Below are 18,168 nucleotides of genomic sequence, written 5' to 3'. Positions count from 1 at the left end.
CATTTATCAACACATCTACATAGCAGTATGGAAATTCCGCTGAGGCGCCTTATCACTTGATATCTGATCTTCATCTAGCTCGTCAACTCATACCCTATGCTTGCCTCATGCTACCTCTCTGCAACCACGTGGCGCAATGTGTTTGTAAAATAGAGCTGATCTCCATCTCCTATTGAGACTCAAAATTTGGAACTGCCTTCTAATGGTCTGCATCGCATCACGATCTGCCATAGGAGCCAATGCCTGGGAATTGACGGCGACGATCGTATGAGAAGATGATTGACGTGCTGGTGATCGAACTCCGTGTGAGAGCAAAGACACAAGTCATGCGGCCAGTAGAGCAGAGCCCGACTGGATTGAGCGGGCGATCTGAGAAGGGGGACGGATACACGGGAGGGCTGGCGTCTTGCCTGGAAGGGTATATAAGAGAGGGCCATCATCCGCTGTTCGAATGCTCGTTGTTCATATCATCCAGCGGCACATCCCATTCACATCTACCACCGACACGCGGGAATCACTTCTCATCACACCAACTACTTCGTTCTTTAGCCATTCACAGCTAATACCCCATTTATCTACCATGAAGCTCTCCCTCCTCGCGCCCTCTCTCACCATACTACTGCCTCCGCCGGTCTGGCCGCAGAATGTGGTTTAAAGAGGGAAATCAAAGGTGGTAAACTACAGAGTGTACTCCAAGGGACGTGCGGCGGAAGTACCACTTGCATAAAGAACCAGTGTGTGCCATTTGCAAAGACTGGAGAAGCCTGCTCGGCTGACAAGCCCTGCCATGCCAATCGATACTGCGACACAGTCTGCAAGAAACCCAAAAGCAGTGAAAATGAAATATGCGCCAACAACGCCGAGTGCTGGGGCGGCGTATGTCTCAAGGGCCGGTGCCGTATCCTGGGAGTTGTCTGCGGCGACGACACGGACTGCAAGGAAGGGGAGGTCTGCCGGTATGAAGAAATTATAGACTGGCTTCCTACGCTCGAGAAGACTCCGCGGGTGTGCGGGAAGCCACACGAGTCCAAGTTTGGGCAGTTCTGCTCGATGGACTCCGACTGCGGGATCCGGAAGTCGACCGTTGCCCAGAATCTGCTGAGCGAGGTGGCCGAGCTAATCAAGGAGCAATTTGAGGTTGATAAAAGTGAGTCTCGTGAGCCCGGCGCTGCCACTGGTAGCCAGAGCGGAGAGGGAGAGGTGAAGGTTGAAGATGAACACCTCAGATGCAGAGCCGGCCTTTGTGTCTTTGACTCCACGCTCCACGGCCAGGAGGGTTTTACGGGATGGCCATGCCGCGTCGATACCAACTGCCGCTCCAGGAACTGTGAGGCACAGACGTTTGCAGATGGCAAGTTGACAGTGAAGAACTGCGCTCCTCGAAGGAGAATGACAACCAGGAGCTTTTGAAAGATCTAACAGATCCTCTCTTCCGTTTTAATATTCTTATTACTTTTAATCGGAGAATATAATGTATGTAAAGAACCGCCTGTCAGGCGTACAGTTAATGAAAAGTTGTTGGTTCATATTCAAATCACTTGCATGGATGCCCACAAATGTCTACAATCTACTTTGCATATAGAACATATTAGAACCTGGAGTCTGGAGTCTCTATTACAAACCCATCTAAATTGGCCCACGGGCTAAACTGACGGGTTTGGACATGCATGCAGAAGTCAACCCGGCTGCATCTCTTGCGCTGACGATTCTTAACACGACCGGCTTAAACGACCGGCTTAAACGACCGGGCATGGGTGTAAGCCCGCACTATGTACGAAGGAGGAGGGGCAAGGACAGTTAAATAGCTCGTCCATCTCGGGCTGAAGGAAGGGCAGAAGAGAGAATTCAGCCCATCTCTCCTACACTTCATAAGAAAGCATCTCTTCTACAGTTTAGAAAAGAGTCCATAATGGCGGCTGTGGAGTCTTGCTACGAAAAATACACTTATGGAGACCACTATCTCCAGAACGTCTACGTTCATATACCACCTTCTCCGGCTCCAGTCGAGTCTGGGTTCTGGATAGTGTATGGGGCCCCTCTTCCCGTAATTCTCTTGCCACTTGGATAGACAGGCTGACCAGGACGCAAACAGGTATATACACGGAGGCGCATGGCGTGATCCAGACATTCTGGCACCCTCGTTCAAGGCCACGCAGGATAACTTGCTGGCCGGAAGCAATACTGAGGTCACTCGCAGCATAGCTGGCATTGCGTCCATCGACTATCGCCTGTCGCCTCATCCGAACTTCCCTCAGGATGCTGGTTCGGTTGATGCGCGCGAGTACAGAAACGCTAAACGTCCAGAGCATATCACTGATGTTCAAAAGGCGCTGGCTCTGCTGCAGGAGAAGTATGCGTTTGGCGAACGGTATGTTCTCATCGGGCATAGCTGTGGAGGCACGATGTCCTTCCAGGTGGTGATGGATCGTGTGCTGCGTGCAGAGGAGGTCGTGAGGCCGGTGGCGATCGTATGCGTGGCGGGTGTCACTCACATGCCTTTGCTGGTAGAGACGATGGCCCATGTGCCTGCATACCGGGAGTTTATTGCCGATGCATTTGGTGGTGAAGATACCTGGCGTCTGGCCTCGCCTGCTATGGATGTCACGGCCGGCGGTGTAGTGGACAGCTGGAAGAACGGCCGCCTGGCAGTTGTGGCGAGATCGGTCAACGACGAGGCACTGCCTGGAAACCAGCTGGCGCCGATGAAGGAGGCTCTGGCCCCCTGGGCTGCTGCTGCAGAAGCCGGAAAGGAGAGAAGGGTGAAGATTATCGAGGATATGGTCGATACTCATGATGGGATGTGGACGAGCGGGAAGGAGGTTGCAGCCGTCATTTCCACCGCTATCAAGGAACTGCAGGATATGAAGTTGTAGAATGGGTTATTATAATTTTTATATCGGCTGATATATACAGTCTAAAAGAAGCTATGCAAAAGAGTACTTCTAAATAAACGAGTCATCGGGTATATTTGCAAAAAAGCCTTACATGAAGAAGATGCTTCGACCGGGAGAGAGCATAAGCAACTCGCTCCACGGCCACAGATGCTGCTCGTAACCATCTATCTGGCCTACATGATCCCACAACGCCATCAGGAAATTGCGCAAGCCACAGATACTCAGCGTCCCCAGTGACCGGCACAGACGCCGCAAGACTGACTCAAGAAGCGTCCTGATCTCCCCAGCCTCCGGGTCCACCGCAGCCTCAACACCGGCGACAAACATCGGCCAAACCAGCACTTTGATAAACGACTTGCGGGGATCGGTGACCGTCACGAGGATTTCCCGCAGTCTATCGAAGAGGATCTTCTTGGCTACGAGCAGGACGTCGGACGTGGACACATAGGAGGGGGGTATAGGCTGATCGACCATGAACGAGACATGCAGTAACTCGTCTAGATCCAGTGCCAGGCTCCGGATGCAGTATATTGCAGTAGCAGCATGGTAGACGCTAGCTATGTGAACCCAGTCGTCACGGGTAGGGCGGAGATAGGCCTTCTTGGGGTCCGATCTCGTGAAGGAGGCGGGCTGCTGGCTGCACCGGTCATCCATCTGGTCTGCCCAAGAGGCGATGGGGAAGGAAAGGATCTTCTCCAAGACGGCATGGACAGCTGCTTTGAAGCTGGCCGTTGAGCCGTCTTCCTGGCCGACTTCTACGATGGCGTTTTCCGACAAGGCTCGGAGATGGTTGATCTGGATGATGGCGTCGAATAGCTCGTTGGGACACGGAATGCATGTTCCGGACCCGTTTTGATAGACGTCAGAGATGATCTCGACGTATTCGAGTTGTCTCCTCGTGTCGAGGATGGGCAGGGATGCTGATATAGCTGTAAAGCTCAGCACGTCGGTTCTGATCCACAGTCAGCTTCGCCCCTTGCTTCCTGTACAGAATCACTTACACCATGAAGTAGGTGAGTAGGCCGTTTAGAGGCGCACTATGACGAGCAATCGTTTTGACACCGCCGCGAAGGCGGATGATGTGGCAGGCGCCTTCGAAGTGCGTCTTCCACGAGCCCACGGCCGACAGTTGTGTCTGTCAAGCTGTCAGCTTTGTGTATGCTACATCTTGGATAGAGGACATACCTCTGCTAGAAACAGCGTCAAGACGCCGACGAGGGTGACATCGCTGATCCGGGTCTTTGGATCGGCCAGGTTCTTATTCAGTCTCATAAAGGTCTGCGACTTGGACCTGTAGACCGATCTGCTAATCTCAACCTGGTCGTCCGGCTGGGTGCGTATGGCTTTGTGTGTGTCCACAGCACAGATGAGGATGTGCCAGAGGATAGAAGCCAGATCATCCTGCCAGGCCGTGGGATCCTCTGCCTCGACAAAGGAGAGATGGTTGATGGGGTCCAGGTCAGGGGCCAGTTCATGTTCATCTACACACAGTCAGTACCCTTTCATTGAAGCATTTATATATATATACTTACAGTACCATATGGTTCTGACGACCTTCTGGATCTCTGCTGGATAGGAGAACATCATGGTCTCCGGTATATGACCGGCAGCCTGGTCGAGCTTGACCACCCTGTCATCTTCTTCCGGAGTGACCTGCCGGGGAGACGGAGACGTTGATGCAGTAGAAGCCGAGGCGGAGACGTTAGAAGCGGTAGATCTAGTAGTAGATGCAGTAGTAGATGCCGTAGACGAAGCAGAAGTATCGTCACTCGCCACTATCAGCCTGGGCCTGCCCTTCTTCCTGCTCTTGCGCTCCCTAACGGGCAACGAGGCCTCCTTGAGATACTGATTCTGGTTTCCGCCGCCCTCCAGCCAGACCAACGGCTTCTGCTTGCCGTATCCCAGACACTCGATCCCCTTGTCACGGCACTTTTGGCATGCTGGCTCAGCTGAGTCACAGCGGACCCTTCTCTTGCGACAGGTATGGCACTGTTTGCCTGTGGCTGCCGGCTTGGACAGAGATGCCGTCTCTGAGGACGATGACATGCCGGCCATCCTGCTGTTGGCCAGTTAACAGGCAAACTCTTCCGCTCTCAAGGGAAGTTCGGGATCTCTGACCATGTATATACTCAAACTAGCGTCTTCGGTATAAAAGCCCCCGGCGTCTCTGCTCATGCACAGCTGAGAAAGCACGCAGGCTTCCAGTGGCTGTGTCCTTGGCTCGTATAGACATCGTCAACCGGCATATAGATAGTCTTCTACTATTGTTATCTACTCTATACTCTACTTCCACTATTAGCTGTCGTCTACCTACTTCCGGATGACTAAAGATGCTCGCAAGGTCCTCGCAGTTCTTGATATATAAAAAACTTCGGTTTCTTCTTCTTTTTCTTCTTCTCTTCATGATCTTCCTGCCTGGATGCAAAATACCGGAGATGAAAAAAGTCCCAGAGCCCGTCTTGACTATCTGTTGCTAGTTTGCTGAGCTGGCGGGCCAGATGGACGCCGGCATGCGCGATCAGCCTGTCACCGCATGTATGTTGCTTACCGGCAGGTATACGGAGAGGCTTCTCGGCCAGCACAGGCGAGACGTTACAGCCGTCGGATGCCGTGGCACGAGAAGGACATGATGAAGCAACAGAAGGAGAAGAGTATAAGAGTGCTTGTTATTACAGGATGGCAACGATGCCTCATTCGTTGCTGGGAAATCCGGGCTCCTTTTCTAGCCTCAGCCGGATCTTCCCGCTGGTGCGAACTCAGGGCCCAAGAGGCAAAGCTACGCCTCGCTAAAGAGGAAGAGAAGTGTGAAAAAAAAAAAAGGATATAAAAACCACGACGGCGCTGCTGGGATCACTCACTGCAACCCTGCAACTCTCTTCCTTCTGGCTATACAACTTGATATTTCTTGACTTGCTGGTCTCAGTTGGCTGCTACGGATCTGCTGGATTCATCTAGCAAAAATCATGGCCTGTGGAAACAACAAGGCAGGATGCTGCTCCAGCTCGAGACAGACCGAGAAGACCACCTCGTCCTGCTCTCAGGCTGCGGCTGAAGCTCGACTCGATGCCTCGCCGGCCAAGACCGTCGCCTGCTGCGATCCTGACGCTGATGAACGCTGTGATGGTCAGTGGCGTTTCTCTTTGTTCTTGTCCCACAGAACTACATATAAAAAGAAAAGAGAAAAGGAAAAGGAAAAAAACAAGGCTGACTCGTGCTGCTTGTAGAGACCTGCATCGAGTCGTTGGCTGCGTACGAGTGCCAGAAGGCCTGTGATGACGCCCAGGGAACTGCTGGTAACGCTTTTTTTTCTCTCTGTTTCACCGTGTTAGATGTAGAACTGATCGATTCGAAGAACACGATGAACATGTCCATGAACATGACGATGACGGGAAACATGCTCCGGTGGCGTGCAGCAGTCATCTCCGTCTGGCTTTTGAGCGCTTCAGCTCTTATTTAGAGTCTGCTCAGTGTATCTGTCGGAGTGTTATTGCTAACCACAGCCTCACTCCTTGCTGCGCCGGACAGGCTACCGCCGCGCTGACTTCTGCTGTAGCTACCTCTTCAGCTGCCATTCCGGGGACCAAACGAACTGACCATGGCCACGGACATGAACATGGCTCTGAGAAAGGGTTACTTTCAGCGGACAGCTTAAGCTGCTGCTCTGACGACCATGGCCACGACCATAGTAAAGATACAGGAGTTATCAAAGGTGCCGTTGTTGACCTTGAAAAGTCGGCCGGACACGAACATGTTCTCCTCTCAGTCACCGGCATGACCTGCTCCGGCTGCGGGAACAAGCTCTCCAAGGCCCTCCAGGAGATACCAGCCGTTTTCAATGTGCGAGTCAACTTCGTCCTGGGAAACGCGGAGTTTGATCTCAACACCAACGAAATCAGCGTCGACGCTCTGGTCGAAAAGGTCGATCGGGTAACCGGCTTTCGCTGTGTAAAGTCTTCCAACGACGACCAGCACGTCGACCTTGTCGTTCCAGGCGGCTCAACCGGGCTGACGGTCGATACCTTACCCAACGGAGCCACCCAGGTCGATGTCCTTGATGCGAAAACAGTCCGTGTTGCTTATGATCCCTCTGTCCTTGGGCCCAGAGACCTCATACATGCCTTGGGGGACCGCACCACTGGCCTTACTCCCATCAACCACAAGGATCCATCTGCCACCGCGGGGCGTAAACGGTTATACTCGATGCTGTTCAAAACCACATATGCTGCCGTCCTCACCATCCCAGTTCTCGTGCTAGCCTGGGGACATACCATGACTGACATGCGTACCAAGGCCATCGTCTCTCTTGTCCTGGCCACGGGCGTCCAGGCCCTGGCTATCACGGAGTTCTACAAACCGGCCATTTCTTCTCTAATCTACAGCCGTGTGGTGGAGATGGATATGCTCGTCGTCATAAGCATCACTGCTGCATACGTCTATTCTGTCGTTGCCTTTGGCTTCGCCATGGCAAACCGACCTCTTCAGACAGCCGAGTTCTTCGAAACAAGCACCTTGCTCATCACCCTTGTCTTGTTTGGTAGATTGGTTGCTGCTTATGCTCGTATCCGTGCCGTAGAGGCCGTGTCTACTCGATCTCTACAGCCTACTACTGCTATACTGCTCGAAGGCACCCAGACAAGAGAGATTGACGCCAGACTTTTACAGTTTGGCGATAAGTTCGTTGTCTCGCCTCACTCTAACGTCCCTACAGATGGAAAGGTTGTGGATGGAACCAGTGAAGTCGATGAATCTATGCTCACTGGAGAAAGTATGCCTGTTCTAAAGCAAAAAGGGTCACAGGTTATCGCAGGTACCATCAACGGATCAGGAACTCTGACTGCTCTCTTGACTCGTCTGCCTGGCAAGAACACTGTTGCCGAGATATCAAACCTGGTCGAAGAAGCCTCAAGCCATAAGCCAAAGGTGCAAGATCTAGCAGACAGGGTTGCCGGATGGTTCGTGCCTGTTGTTACGGCTGCGGCCTGCATCGTCTTGATCGTCTGGCTTCTCGTCTGTCTTTTGGTCCGCCACGAATCCGCTGGTGGTGCCGTCGGCACTTCCATAACTTATACCATTGCCGTCTTCGCCGTCTCCTGTCCGTGTGCCGTTGGCTTAGCTGTTCCGATGGTCTTGGTCGTTGCTGGTGGCATAGCTGCCCGTGGCGGAGTTATCATCAAGTCCGCTGAGTCTACCGAACGTGCATACCGTGTTAGTGATGTTGTCCTCGACAAGACAGGAACCATCACAACCGCCGAACTCGAGGTCGTGGAAGCCAACCTGCTACCTGATGCAGACGATGAGACTCTTACCATCACAAGCGCCCTGGTCCGCGATAACAAGCATCCCGTATCTGTAGCCGTTGCCAAATATCTCGAAGACAAACCCTATCGACGCCTTGAAAATATCCGCATCATACCTGGTGCAGGTGTCGAATGCCTTGTTGATGGCACCACTTTCTGCGCCGGCAACGCCAGATGGCTCCAGGCTCAGGACCATCCTCAAGTCTCCCGCATCATCAACCAGGGCATGACCACCCTCTGCATCACCAGAGACTCGGAGCTTCTCGCAGTATTCGGCTTGAAGAACAACCCTCGCCCCGAAGCCATCCCCGTCATCAGCAAGCTCCAGAAACGCGGAATAACAGTCCACATCGTCAGCGGAGACGAAGTCAAGGCCGCTGAGGAAATGGCTTCCGTTGTAGGTATCTCTCGCCAACACGTAGCTGGCCGTCAGACTCCGGCCGACAAGCAAGCCTACGTCCGCAATCTAATGGAAGAGAAGAAAGTTGTTCTCTTCTGTGGAGACGGTACCAACGACGCTGTTGCAATCACCCAGGCAGACGTTGGCGTTCAAATCGGTTCCTCTTCCGACGTTACCAGGGCCACGGCAGATGTGGTTCTGCTCAGCGGCCTAGAAGGACTTGTGCTGCTCCTTGACGTGTCTAGGGCTTCCTTCAGACGTATCGCATTCAACTTCATCTGGTCAGGCCTGTATAATGTGTTTGCCATCCTTTTGGCCGCTGGTGCGTTCGTCTATGTTCGTATTCCCCCTGCATATGCGGGTTTGGGCGAAATAGTCAGTGTCCTCCCTGTTATTCTTGCTGCTCTGAGCATGTTCTGGACCAGACGCTCTTTTGCCAATTAAATATACTACCGGAAGATGTGTCTTCAAGAAACAAGAGGCATGGTGGGAAGAGCCTAAGCGTTGTTCGGGATCCTTCGCTACAATTTGAATGTTGATATGGCTATTTGATCACCTGCATGCTCCCTGCATAATAGTTTCTATAATTACTTTTCGAAGATCATACCAGTTGAGAAGAGAATAATATTGAGCTTACTGAAGATCTTCCTCGTAAACACGAATAATGAAGCGCATCATTCTCTCAGTGTAAAACATATATAGCAAACAACATACCACCATGCTCCATTTTCTGTATTGAAAGCAACATTGTTGAAGGTAAGCAATGGAGATGGAATCGTTCATGTAAGAGAATAATTTTCAGTGTTAATTGTGTGATCACGCCCAGTCTGAAATTTGATATGCCAATGGTGTGGGTATGAAGAATGAAATTATGGATCCGATTAAAAGACCACAGAGACCAAAGCGCCTTCCATGAGTAACCATGCCAATCAGCCATTAAAACAACGAAGGTTCGAGTTTAGTTCAGTCCTGCGATACCAGGATATCTTGAATTCGCCGGTTTTCGAGCCAAGTATTGCTTCAGTGAACTGCCGAAACCGATATACGCCTGTGTACGCCTTGTCATGTCCATTATTATAAGTATCCATCCTACATCACCTTTCAAGCATGGGCTGGTATCGTTTCCATTGCGCCTTCCTTCATTATTGAATCGCCTCCCTCGTCCTCTTCGTCCTCTTCCTCTTCCTCTTCATCTTCGTCCTCTTCATCCTCCGTCTCCCTATCTTCAATAAATGGACTCTCGATATCTAACATGTGCAACCGGTTAAGTAGCTCCTCTTGCTTTCGATCTTGCCATCTAGCAAGAGCTGCACAAGCGTGGACTTTGAACCCAAAAACACGAGGTTCGTATCTTTCTCGTGACTTATCTGGTATTAGGTCGGGGTAGACCTGGAAAAGGATGTTGTGGAACGATGAGCCGAAATAGGCACCGTCAACAGCGGCGTGGCGGGATGATTTGGGGTTGTATATGTCTTCGCATTTTGCACAGTAGAGCTTGACGGGTTTTAGGCCGGGGAGGTCAGATTGGCCCATAGGTAGAAGGGGGTGTTGATGACACATGACCCGAGGACATTTGCCAAAATCTGCGCGTTTATATTTTTCAAGCTGCACGGAGTGGAGTGTCAGTCAATTGCTCAACAGTTTGATATGGTTGTCTGGATCAGGTTGAGAGTAGAAGCGTACCATTTTCGCTAAACCGCGCGTGGTGACAATATATCTTGCATGAACCAGTCCGTACAGATGTCGAGCCGACTTCTCGATCTGTTCCCGTAGGTCATCGTCTGCGTCCAGATCGAAGAGGTCGGTCACCATATCCAAGGCATACTGATAGTACTGGACTTCGGTGTTTAAACCAGTCAGATTAAAGCGATCCGTGAGGTACTCTTCGTCTATTTCACAGAAATATTCATTGCCCCGGGAGGATATAAACTGTTCTCACAATGTGTCAGTAGATGTTCTTCCTGAAAAAGCAGAGAGGTTACCTGTTGAACCAGCCACTCACCCAATCTCTCCAAAACGACGTATAATCGCTGTCTGTGTCCGTATTGTTGAACTCGTCCATTGTTTCTCGCAGGTTTCCCTATTATATGTACGGCTTCCGACCTGATTAGACCCAGTGTAGCGAAAGTCCCACCCCGCTTCGCGGACGAGTGTGTAATTAATTAGCTGTATCGATTGCCGTGAACGAAGAGAGTCGGTTTTTCGTGTGGGTTAGTTAGATGAGCGCGATAACAGGGAGAAAGCATGGAATTCAAGTCTCTCGCTGCCGAAGCCTTGAATCTACAACTTCGTGGCTTTGGTTGGTGGTTTTTTTTTCTTCATGAGCTCTTGTGGCGGCGCTTCCACGTGATGCGGGTGAAGCTCATTTTTTTATTTATGTTTATTTTATACATCAAGAGAGAAGAGGACGTATGACGACGTTGTTTCTTTAGGTGAGTTATAGACTTAGCGGAGATTTGATATCTGTAAACAAAAGAAACGGTAGATACACAGCGGAAGGACGCCACAGGTAGACAAGGGCAACAGAATATATACAAGGGATATTATCAGAGACAAGGAGATTCGTAACAGAAAGGGCGGCAAGGTGGAGGCGGTCAGCGGCTGACTCGGTTACATTCCTCTATAAATCTGCAGACGCCTTCGATGCCTCCATAGTCAGAGACCGTAGGGGTTGGATAGCGGATATCGGGGAAGAACTCTCGGTCACCGAGTTCACTAATGCCTACGCTCGAAAATGCAGAGGGTTGGCGTGCCCATGGGTTCTCCTCTGACAGGTCTATGAGAGAAAAGTCTCCTCCAGGCGTACCAAAGGGGGAGAGAGAATCTTTTGAGAGCACCATTTCCCGCCAGTTAACGTATTCTGGTGTCCGCATGAGAGGACTGTCACGTAGATACGACCCTGGTTCGGAGTGTTGATGGCTAGGAGCAAAGGGAAAAAGGAGTGCCATCTCGGCTCCATTTCTGCTCTCAAAGTCTTCGTCCTGGCCAACCACTCCTCTCTGCACTCCAGCCTCGACACACAGATGCTCCACGGTCTCTGCATCGCATCCTGGAAACCGAACACGAATGGTAGACTGGTCATGTAACGATATAGGAAGGTCGCCGAGAGCAGCGAGTTTCTTCAAATCGTTTAGCACCGCGGCAAGTTCCTTGAGCACACGAGCGAAGTCTCCGGAGAGGAGGTCCAAGAGACCAGCAGAGTTAAGAGTGGCCTGCTCGTTGGCTTGGAAAGTTGATTCCTTTTGCATCGACTTGAAGCATCCAAGAGCCGTGATGGTTGGAGAGATCTTGAAATCAACATATGATCCCGGGGCAGTGGTAGGGATGGCGCCCATCTTGCGGCCTGCCTCCTGTTGCAGTGCAGTCACAACTTTATATTTTTTAGCACCTGTCCGTTTATCAATACCGTCAAAGCGAACTCTCTGGCCGGACAGCCAGAAAGAACGCATTGCCGCAGATACATTCTGGATGACTTGAGCCGGGCAAGTGGGGGAGCTAGAGAAGTATCTCGCGCCACCTATCCTACCGGCACCGATAGCATATCCCCCCGCCGTCCGGCAGAATGCACCTCCTGTTAGGTTTGGGCGTAAGGCGGAGGCAAAGGGAGTTCTGGTCGTCAGGCGGCTAACCTGAGTGACGATTTTCAAAGGTTGGGTGGCTCTACCGGATGCTGTGCGGGCTGACAGCCGGACAGTCGTGAAAGAACGAGTCTGTGACCTGAGAGCCGCAATCCGGTCTGCGGGCGTCCGAACAGGCGGACGAACAAATGCTGGTTGAAGCTGTAGAGCGCGAGGTTGAGGAGCATCGGGAAGCCTGCTCCTGATTGCTCGAGCGGTCTTCTCGAAGGCGAACCTATGTGACTGTCAGCCTATTTTCAAATCTTTCCCCGAAGTCTATATAGTGAAAACTTACCTAGCTACTCGCCAGACCTTCGGAATGAGCTGGTGGCCGCTGGACGGCGCCATAATGAAGCTATCAACAGTAACAATCTATGGTGATGTTGCAGGGTGAAGTTGAAGATGAAGAAACGACGAAAGGATTCCCCGTTTCGTCATATCACGGAGTAAAATTATTCCGAACCCCGGCAAGAACGGAGAAATTATAATCCACGCCACTGCTGACTAAGATAGAAATATAGGAAAAAGAGCGAAAGTTGAAAAGAAGCAAAGTAAGAGGAAGCAGAGAAGAAAACACGCCCATAGTGATAGATATTGACAAGATGTCGTCGGGATTTGTATCTGCTGGTGTGGAGGGAGACGACTACGAGGTCAGCAAGCCCAATGATGAATGGTCCAAGGTAAAACAGGATCTCGAGGCGAGCCGCCAGAAGAGAACTACAGAGGGACAGCAAGAAGGTGGAAAGAGTCTCTATGAAGTGTTGCAGCAGAACAAGGGTATGTTCTGGATGCAGATGCTTGAAATTTGCTCAGCTTTGGGTCTCTATGTCTAGTAGTGCTGACGGATATGGATATACACCAGCTGCCAAACAGGAAGCGTTCGAGGAATCTATACGGCTAAAGAACCAGTTCCGAACTCTGGATGAAGACGAGGTCGAGTTCCTCGATTCGATACTTGAGTCTACGCGTGCCAAGGAGGAGGCATTGCGGAAGGAGACGAGTGAGAAGCTGGAGCTGTTTCACCGGCAACGTGAAGAGGCTGAGAAGGCTCTCTTGGATGTAGAGAATGGGAACACTGCTGAGCCTGCAGGATCAGCGGATGAGAGTGATAACTGGGCCATCTCTGCGCGGAAACGGCGGCGTGTCAAGGATAGGGACGGTGGGCGTCTAGGGCTTAAACGACGGAAGTCTTCTACAACTGCTACAGATAACAACAAGGATGGCACAGCTGAAGCCCCTCAGCCTCCACCTATCCAGAAGCTAGAGACGACCACTCCGCCAGAAACAAAGAAGAAGGCTGTATCGAGCCTCGGTCTGGGTGCATACAGCTCTGATGAAGATGATTGATGAGGATGCAAGCATGCATGAATCTCCCATAAGGGGCTTGCAGCATGCGCCATATGTTCCATACGTGGTTCTTCTGCAAGAGGGTGAATCAGCAGGGCACCTTGGAATGATGCGAGCACTTATTCATCGAAGCCTCGAGGCTACAACCTCATGGGCTGAGCCACCGACTAAGTTAAATTAATATCCAGTCTGCCTGTGATGGAGCATCCAGCCACCAGCTACACGAAAAACGGGGAAAGGCTGATGAAAGTCTCTTATATTGCTCGATACACCGAAAAGGAAAAAGAGAATCACTGGTATAAACTGGAACCATTATCCCACCCAGCCAGAGACCCCGCCATTATTCGTCATTGCTGTCGTCGTCGCCACTGCATTCAATATCTATGCAGATGTTCAGCCATGCTTGACATCCATGACGGTGCCGTCTTCGCCGACGTAAACGTTCAACCTACACAGCTCGCGGTTAGAAGAGCCAAATCTAGAGGACCAGCTATTTTTATATCGACTTATATTAACATACCGCTCCGGGTTGAAGTCCATCGTAGTCATGTCGCCGGGCTTGAGTACTCGGTGACCCTCAGGAAGGTCTTTCTTTGCGAAACACTGTCAAACAAATAAAGAAAAAGCAATGTCAGCATCCAAGTAACCAGCATGCATACACAGTCCGTTTGCATCTTCTAGTTCCAGCTTACAGTCTCATTGGACTCAGAGTCTGTAATCTTCTTGCCCATCAGCTTGGCCGCCCAGGCAGCCTTGTCGTTCTCCGACACTTGTGGCACAACGAGAGGCATGGTTGATGTAGATGTGAATCGTCCAGGGGCCAGCAGTTTCTTCAGATGATGCGCCGTTTTTACGGTCTTCTTACAGAGCAACGAGTATGACGGTTGAAGATGAAGATTGAAAGATGAAGAAGAGAAGAACGAACAACCCCGCAAGGTTATTTATACATGTCAGCGCTTCCCATTTCTTCCGCAGTGGCAAGTATGGATGCGACCTCAGCAGGCATCAGCATTTCTTGAACTCTTCCAACGTCATCTTGCAATGAACTCGGCTTCACCCCTGCAAATTTACAATATATACATAGTACTAAGCTTGGGGTGGATGGCCTCATGCTATATAGCTATGACACGCTGCTAAGTCTACACGCAAGTCTACATGTCCATTATTCACAGCCACCTTACTAACAAACGCAGCGCAAATCTCTACGCTGATTCACCGAAGAGGCGTGGACAAACCACCAAGAGACGCTACAGGACACTAGTAGCGGATAAGGGGGGACCCCCTGTTACGGATTTTCCAGATGGATGCCGCCGATGGCCACCAGCATATGCGTATATACGATCTCACTGGGGTCCCTGGGCCCTTTTTCAACCAGCGGGGGGAGACGGGAACATGAGTCTCTCTGTTGCTCGCGTTTGTCAAGGCCCTTCATGCAGGGCTCTTTATAATGTGCTGTTTCAGCGTCGTTCTATAATCTTCGCGAACCGTCAACCTTCAGATCAAAGGGGGTCAGCGTACACTCGTTACGAGCCGTTACGCCCACATAAAGGTGCGGGTTTATAACAATAATTCTCCATCCAGCTGCAGGTGGGCGCTTCGTAACGAGAAGGGTGTAAAGAACTTTTTAAGCCTTTTTCGTTCGTTTTTCCTTCTGGCGGAGTGGGAGAGCGAAAGGAAACCGTTGGCATTCTCTTCCATATATCAATGGGAAGCGGCTGCTTGCTGGGCTTACGCACTCCTGAATAGCCCAAAAAGCAAAAGAAAAAAAGTCTGACAGGAACGGGTCTCTGGTACTCGCTCGACCATGCTCGCCCGTTGTCCGTCGTTCGTTCGGCCGTGCAGATCCTAGCGGCGCTGTCGTTCCTGTGGGCAGGTAAAAATAGAACGATTTCGACCAATTTACAATCAAAATCCAACAGCAGTTCGACTTCTCAGAAGAGAAGAAAAGTTTTACCCAACATCAGTTGCAGTCACCAACGTCTCTCGTTCGCCCGTTCACTTATCATTCACTCGTTTATATGCATCGCCATCTACTGGCGCGTTGTGAGTTAACCGTTTTGCCGAAGGACTTCGTCCTTGGCCAACATATCCAATCATGTTACCGCCGACTATCATTCAACTATTGCTGCTACAATCATGCGCTGCTGCATTGACGACCGCTGCCTCATTACACCCATCCTCTCGTTCTGGCGCATGTTCTGTACAACACCGTGGCTGTTTAAGCCCTGAAGACCCACAGCCAGGACGCGAATCAAACCGTCTTGGGATATGGAGCATCTCGAAAGGTAGGAGAGATGGTGATTCCGGAGGCAAAGGAGACAGAACAGACGGAAGGGGAGATCAGGGAGGGAATCAGAGAGACAGTAAGGGAGAAGATCAAGGAGGCCAGGGAGATAATCAGAAGGATGGTCACGGTGGTGGGCGCAATGGTGAAAGGCCCCCTAACCGCGGCCCTCCCGATCGTGGCCCGCCAGGTCGTGGGTTTCCTGATCGAGGACATGGGTGGAATAAAAAAAATGATGAAGACCGTGGCCAACGCCCACCTAGCAAGGGCGATGATCACGGCCGCGATAATGATGGTGGCCATGGTAACGGAGATAAACCAGGCCAAGCAGATGGCCCTGGTCGTGGTAATGGCGATAAAGGCGACAGCAGCGGGGATGAAAATGGAGGAAAAGATGGGGGAAAAGATGGAGGCCATGGTCCTCCATCTCCGACCAAGAATGACCCCCCTCCGTCCATGCCAACTGAGCAACCGGATCCGCCCAAGGGCCCTCCTCCAGACAAACCTCCAGCTGAATCCATGACTTCAAAGGAGCCTAACCCACCTCCGCCCCCTCAAGATACCACGACAGCAGACCCTGTAACTCGCACGACTGAACCAGGAACCCCCCAGCCTACGAAGGGAAACCCTCCCTCATCACCGCCTACGTCATCTGAATCAAACACAATCGCGGAACCAACCGAGTCTCCTACTTCCACCAAAAACCCAAGCCCAACTTCTTCTACTGGGTCATCATCCGTGACTCCATCCTCGGAACCTCCAAAATCGTCTCAGGTGCCGGGACAAACTCTTCCGCCAGCAGGCCCTGAAGAATCCTCTAATGGCCCTCCTGCTCCAACATCATCTTCATCTCCTCTGACTTCTTCCACAACTACTCCTGGTCCCCCCAAATCAAAAGGTAGCAGCCTAAGCAAAGGCGGCGTAGCTGCAGGTGCAGTGTTTGGCGGGTTCGTCGTTGTCTCCCTAGTATTTCTCACATTCGTCTACTACAAACGATGGAAACATACTAGGGAGAACCAGAATGACGAAGGTTCGAGCAGGCGGCAATCTCCGTTCCCTCCAACCCCTCCCATGGGCGATGTACAGCAAACACAGACGGGCATTGTCGACCACAGTGAGTCAATGACATACGATCACAACATGCACTCGTTTGGCGCTCTATCAAGCCCTCCTCCTCAAGGAGATGCATATTCTCAATATCCCCAGAATATGGAAGAAAAGGGGCTTGCCTACTCTTCATACCCAACACATCAAGATGCCACTTATAAGGCATCTTTAGGCCAACCGGGTCAAAATGAGTTGCGGATCCCGCAAGGTGATATGAATAATACGATGCAATCTGCTTCACTCATTGCCCCGAACGAGCACCAGCATCAGTACATCGCGTACTCCCCAGACTTGATGGAGGATGAAAAGACCGGGTTCCATACAGTTGGTGCACCTGGGCTTGCACCATTGCCAGAATCGTCCATGGAGAATCTACACAGCCCCTCAGACGAATACCGGCGGCCAATTTCAAAGAGATACAGTGCCATCAACTCACATCAGGTAGCACGAAACAGTCTCAGGCAAATTACAAATCGCAATAGTGCTACGTACCCTGGAAGTTCACAATAACATCCATATCCAGCATTTTTCTTTTCCCCCTTCATTTTTGTTTCCATTCCTTTATTTAAACAGAAAATGTCGCTCTTTGGTTCATTCTTTCCACTCCATTTTATCACTATGTTCGGCATATACCACCGAAGAAACTTTACATTTGCCATCTTTTCTCACATCCAAGCAAGGAACTCCCTTTCATCCTATCATCATGTGTTTAACCCTTTGCTCTGGCAGTGATATTTTCATAAACCTTCGATTCTCTCTTATGATCTCCTTGTATTATGACATTTCTTTGTGCCTATTTATTCAATTTCTGCATTTCTTTTCAAGGCCAATTACTCAATCGTTTTGGATGCCTTTGCTTCTTTTCTTCTTACCCTTTTCCCATCATATTTCTCTTTCGGCCCGTTGGCTTTCAAGCCTCTAGACTTATTTTCTTATCAGCCTGGGTACTTCTCCCAAGAGGAACGAGGATGCCGGTTTTGATATCGTTTGGATTGTTGTTTTCTTTTAGCAGTTGGGTGCTAATGATAGTTGTATCCATATGCCCCGTCAGGGGCTCTCTATAGACGAATAAAGAATGGTTATTACCACGAGATTACTGCCGTTGATTAAATTCTCATTTTCTTCCAGTGCTTAAGGAAATTAAAGAACCAGGATGCGCCGAGTATATTTGACACGGCAGTCCCGCCTGGGTTAATTAGCGAAGTGAATCAGTTACCTGCAT

At 50.8% G+C, this 18,168-nt stretch overlaps 9 protein-coding genes across 9 annotated transcripts; 5 read left to right on the top strand and 4 right to left on the bottom strand.

Moving 5' to 3' along the window:
- Positions 1–202: 202 nt before the first annotated feature.
- On the top strand, positions 203–1,410 carry MCYG_06228 (uncharacterized protein; the record flags this gene model as incomplete). The annotated part of the gene is made up of 2 exons (XM_002844218.1): positions 203–265; positions 550–1,410. 2 exons carry the CDS (start codon positions 203–205, stop codon positions 1,408–1,410), a joined length of 924 nt encoding a protein of 307 aa, XP_002844264.1.
- A 499-nt stretch (positions 1,411–1,909) lies between these two features.
- MCYG_06227 (conserved hypothetical protein) lies at positions 1,910–2,873 on the top strand (the record flags this gene model as incomplete). The annotated part of the gene is made up of 2 exons (XM_002844217.1): positions 1,910–2,025; positions 2,093–2,873. 2 exons carry the CDS (start codon positions 1,910–1,912, stop codon positions 2,871–2,873), a joined length of 897 nt encoding a protein of 298 aa, XP_002844263.1.
- Positions 2,874–2,981: 108 nt separating this feature from the next.
- On the bottom strand, positions 2,982–4,940 carry MCYG_06226 (conserved hypothetical protein; the record flags this gene model as incomplete). The annotated part of the gene is made up of 4 exons (XM_002844216.1): positions 2,982–3,814; positions 3,933–4,029; positions 4,080–4,375; positions 4,427–4,940. The coding sequence occupies 4 exons, from the start codon at positions 4,938–4,940 to the stop codon at positions 2,982–2,984; spliced, it is 1,740 nt and encodes a 579-aa protein (XP_002844262.1).
- A 917-nt stretch (positions 4,941–5,857) lies between these two features.
- Positions 5,858–9,035, top strand: MCYG_06225 (cation transport ATPase; the record flags this gene model as incomplete). The annotated part of the gene is made up of 3 exons (XM_002844215.1): positions 5,858–6,017; positions 6,119–6,187; positions 6,247–9,035. The coding sequence occupies 3 exons, from the start codon at positions 5,858–5,860 to the stop codon at positions 9,033–9,035; spliced, it is 3,018 nt and encodes a 1,005-aa protein (XP_002844261.1).
- Positions 9,036–9,692: 657 nt separating this feature from the next.
- MCYG_06224 (casein kinase II subunit beta-2) lies at positions 9,693–10,653 on the bottom strand (the record flags this gene model as incomplete). The annotated part of the gene is made up of 3 exons (XM_002844214.1): positions 9,693–10,196; positions 10,275–10,520; positions 10,594–10,653. The coding sequence occupies 3 exons, from the start codon at positions 10,651–10,653 to the stop codon at positions 9,693–9,695; spliced, it is 810 nt and encodes a 269-aa protein (XP_002844260.1).
- Positions 10,654–11,185: 532 nt separating this feature from the next.
- MCYG_06223 (casein kinase II beta 2 subunit) lies at positions 11,186–12,556 on the bottom strand (the record flags this gene model as incomplete). The annotated part of the gene is made up of 2 exons (XM_002844213.1): positions 11,186–12,443; positions 12,504–12,556. The coding sequence occupies 2 exons, from the start codon at positions 12,554–12,556 to the stop codon at positions 11,186–11,188; spliced, it is 1,311 nt and encodes a 436-aa protein (XP_002844259.1).
- Positions 12,557–12,810: 254 nt separating this feature from the next.
- MCYG_06222 (conserved hypothetical protein) lies at positions 12,811–13,555 on the top strand (the record flags this gene model as incomplete). The annotated part of the gene is made up of 2 exons (XM_002844212.1): positions 12,811–12,985; positions 13,071–13,555. The coding sequence occupies 2 exons, from the start codon at positions 12,811–12,813 to the stop codon at positions 13,553–13,555; spliced, it is 660 nt and encodes a 219-aa protein (XP_002844258.1).
- Positions 13,556–13,948: 393 nt separating this feature from the next.
- MCYG_06221 (conserved hypothetical protein) lies at positions 13,949–14,409 on the bottom strand (the record flags this gene model as incomplete). Its single annotated transcript, XM_002844211.1, has 3 exons — positions 13,949–14,045; positions 14,076–14,158; positions 14,248–14,409. 3 exons carry the CDS (start codon positions 14,344–14,346, stop codon positions 13,949–13,951), a joined length of 279 nt encoding a protein of 92 aa, XP_002844257.1.
- A 1,241-nt stretch (positions 14,410–15,650) lies between these two features.
- Positions 15,651–17,456, top strand: MCYG_06220 (salivary proline-rich phosphoprotein PRB1; the record flags this gene model as incomplete). The annotated part of the gene is made up of 1 exon (XM_002844210.1): positions 15,651–17,456. The coding sequence occupies one exon, from the start codon at positions 15,651–15,653 to the stop codon at positions 17,454–17,456; it is 1,806 nt and encodes a 601-aa protein (XP_002844256.1).
- Between the last annotated feature and the right edge of the window lie 712 nt (positions 17,457–18,168).

This window comes from Microsporum canis, genomic scaffold (assembly GCF_000151145.1).
Source record: "Microsporum canis CBS 113480 supercont1.6 genomic scaffold, whole genome shotgun sequence".
Taxonomy (NCBI): domain Eukaryota; kingdom Fungi; phylum Ascomycota; class Eurotiomycetes; order Onygenales; family Arthrodermataceae; genus Microsporum; species Microsporum canis.
The sequence above is the reverse complement of the archived record's forward strand: the minus strand, read 5'-3'. Positions and strand labels throughout refer to the sequence as shown.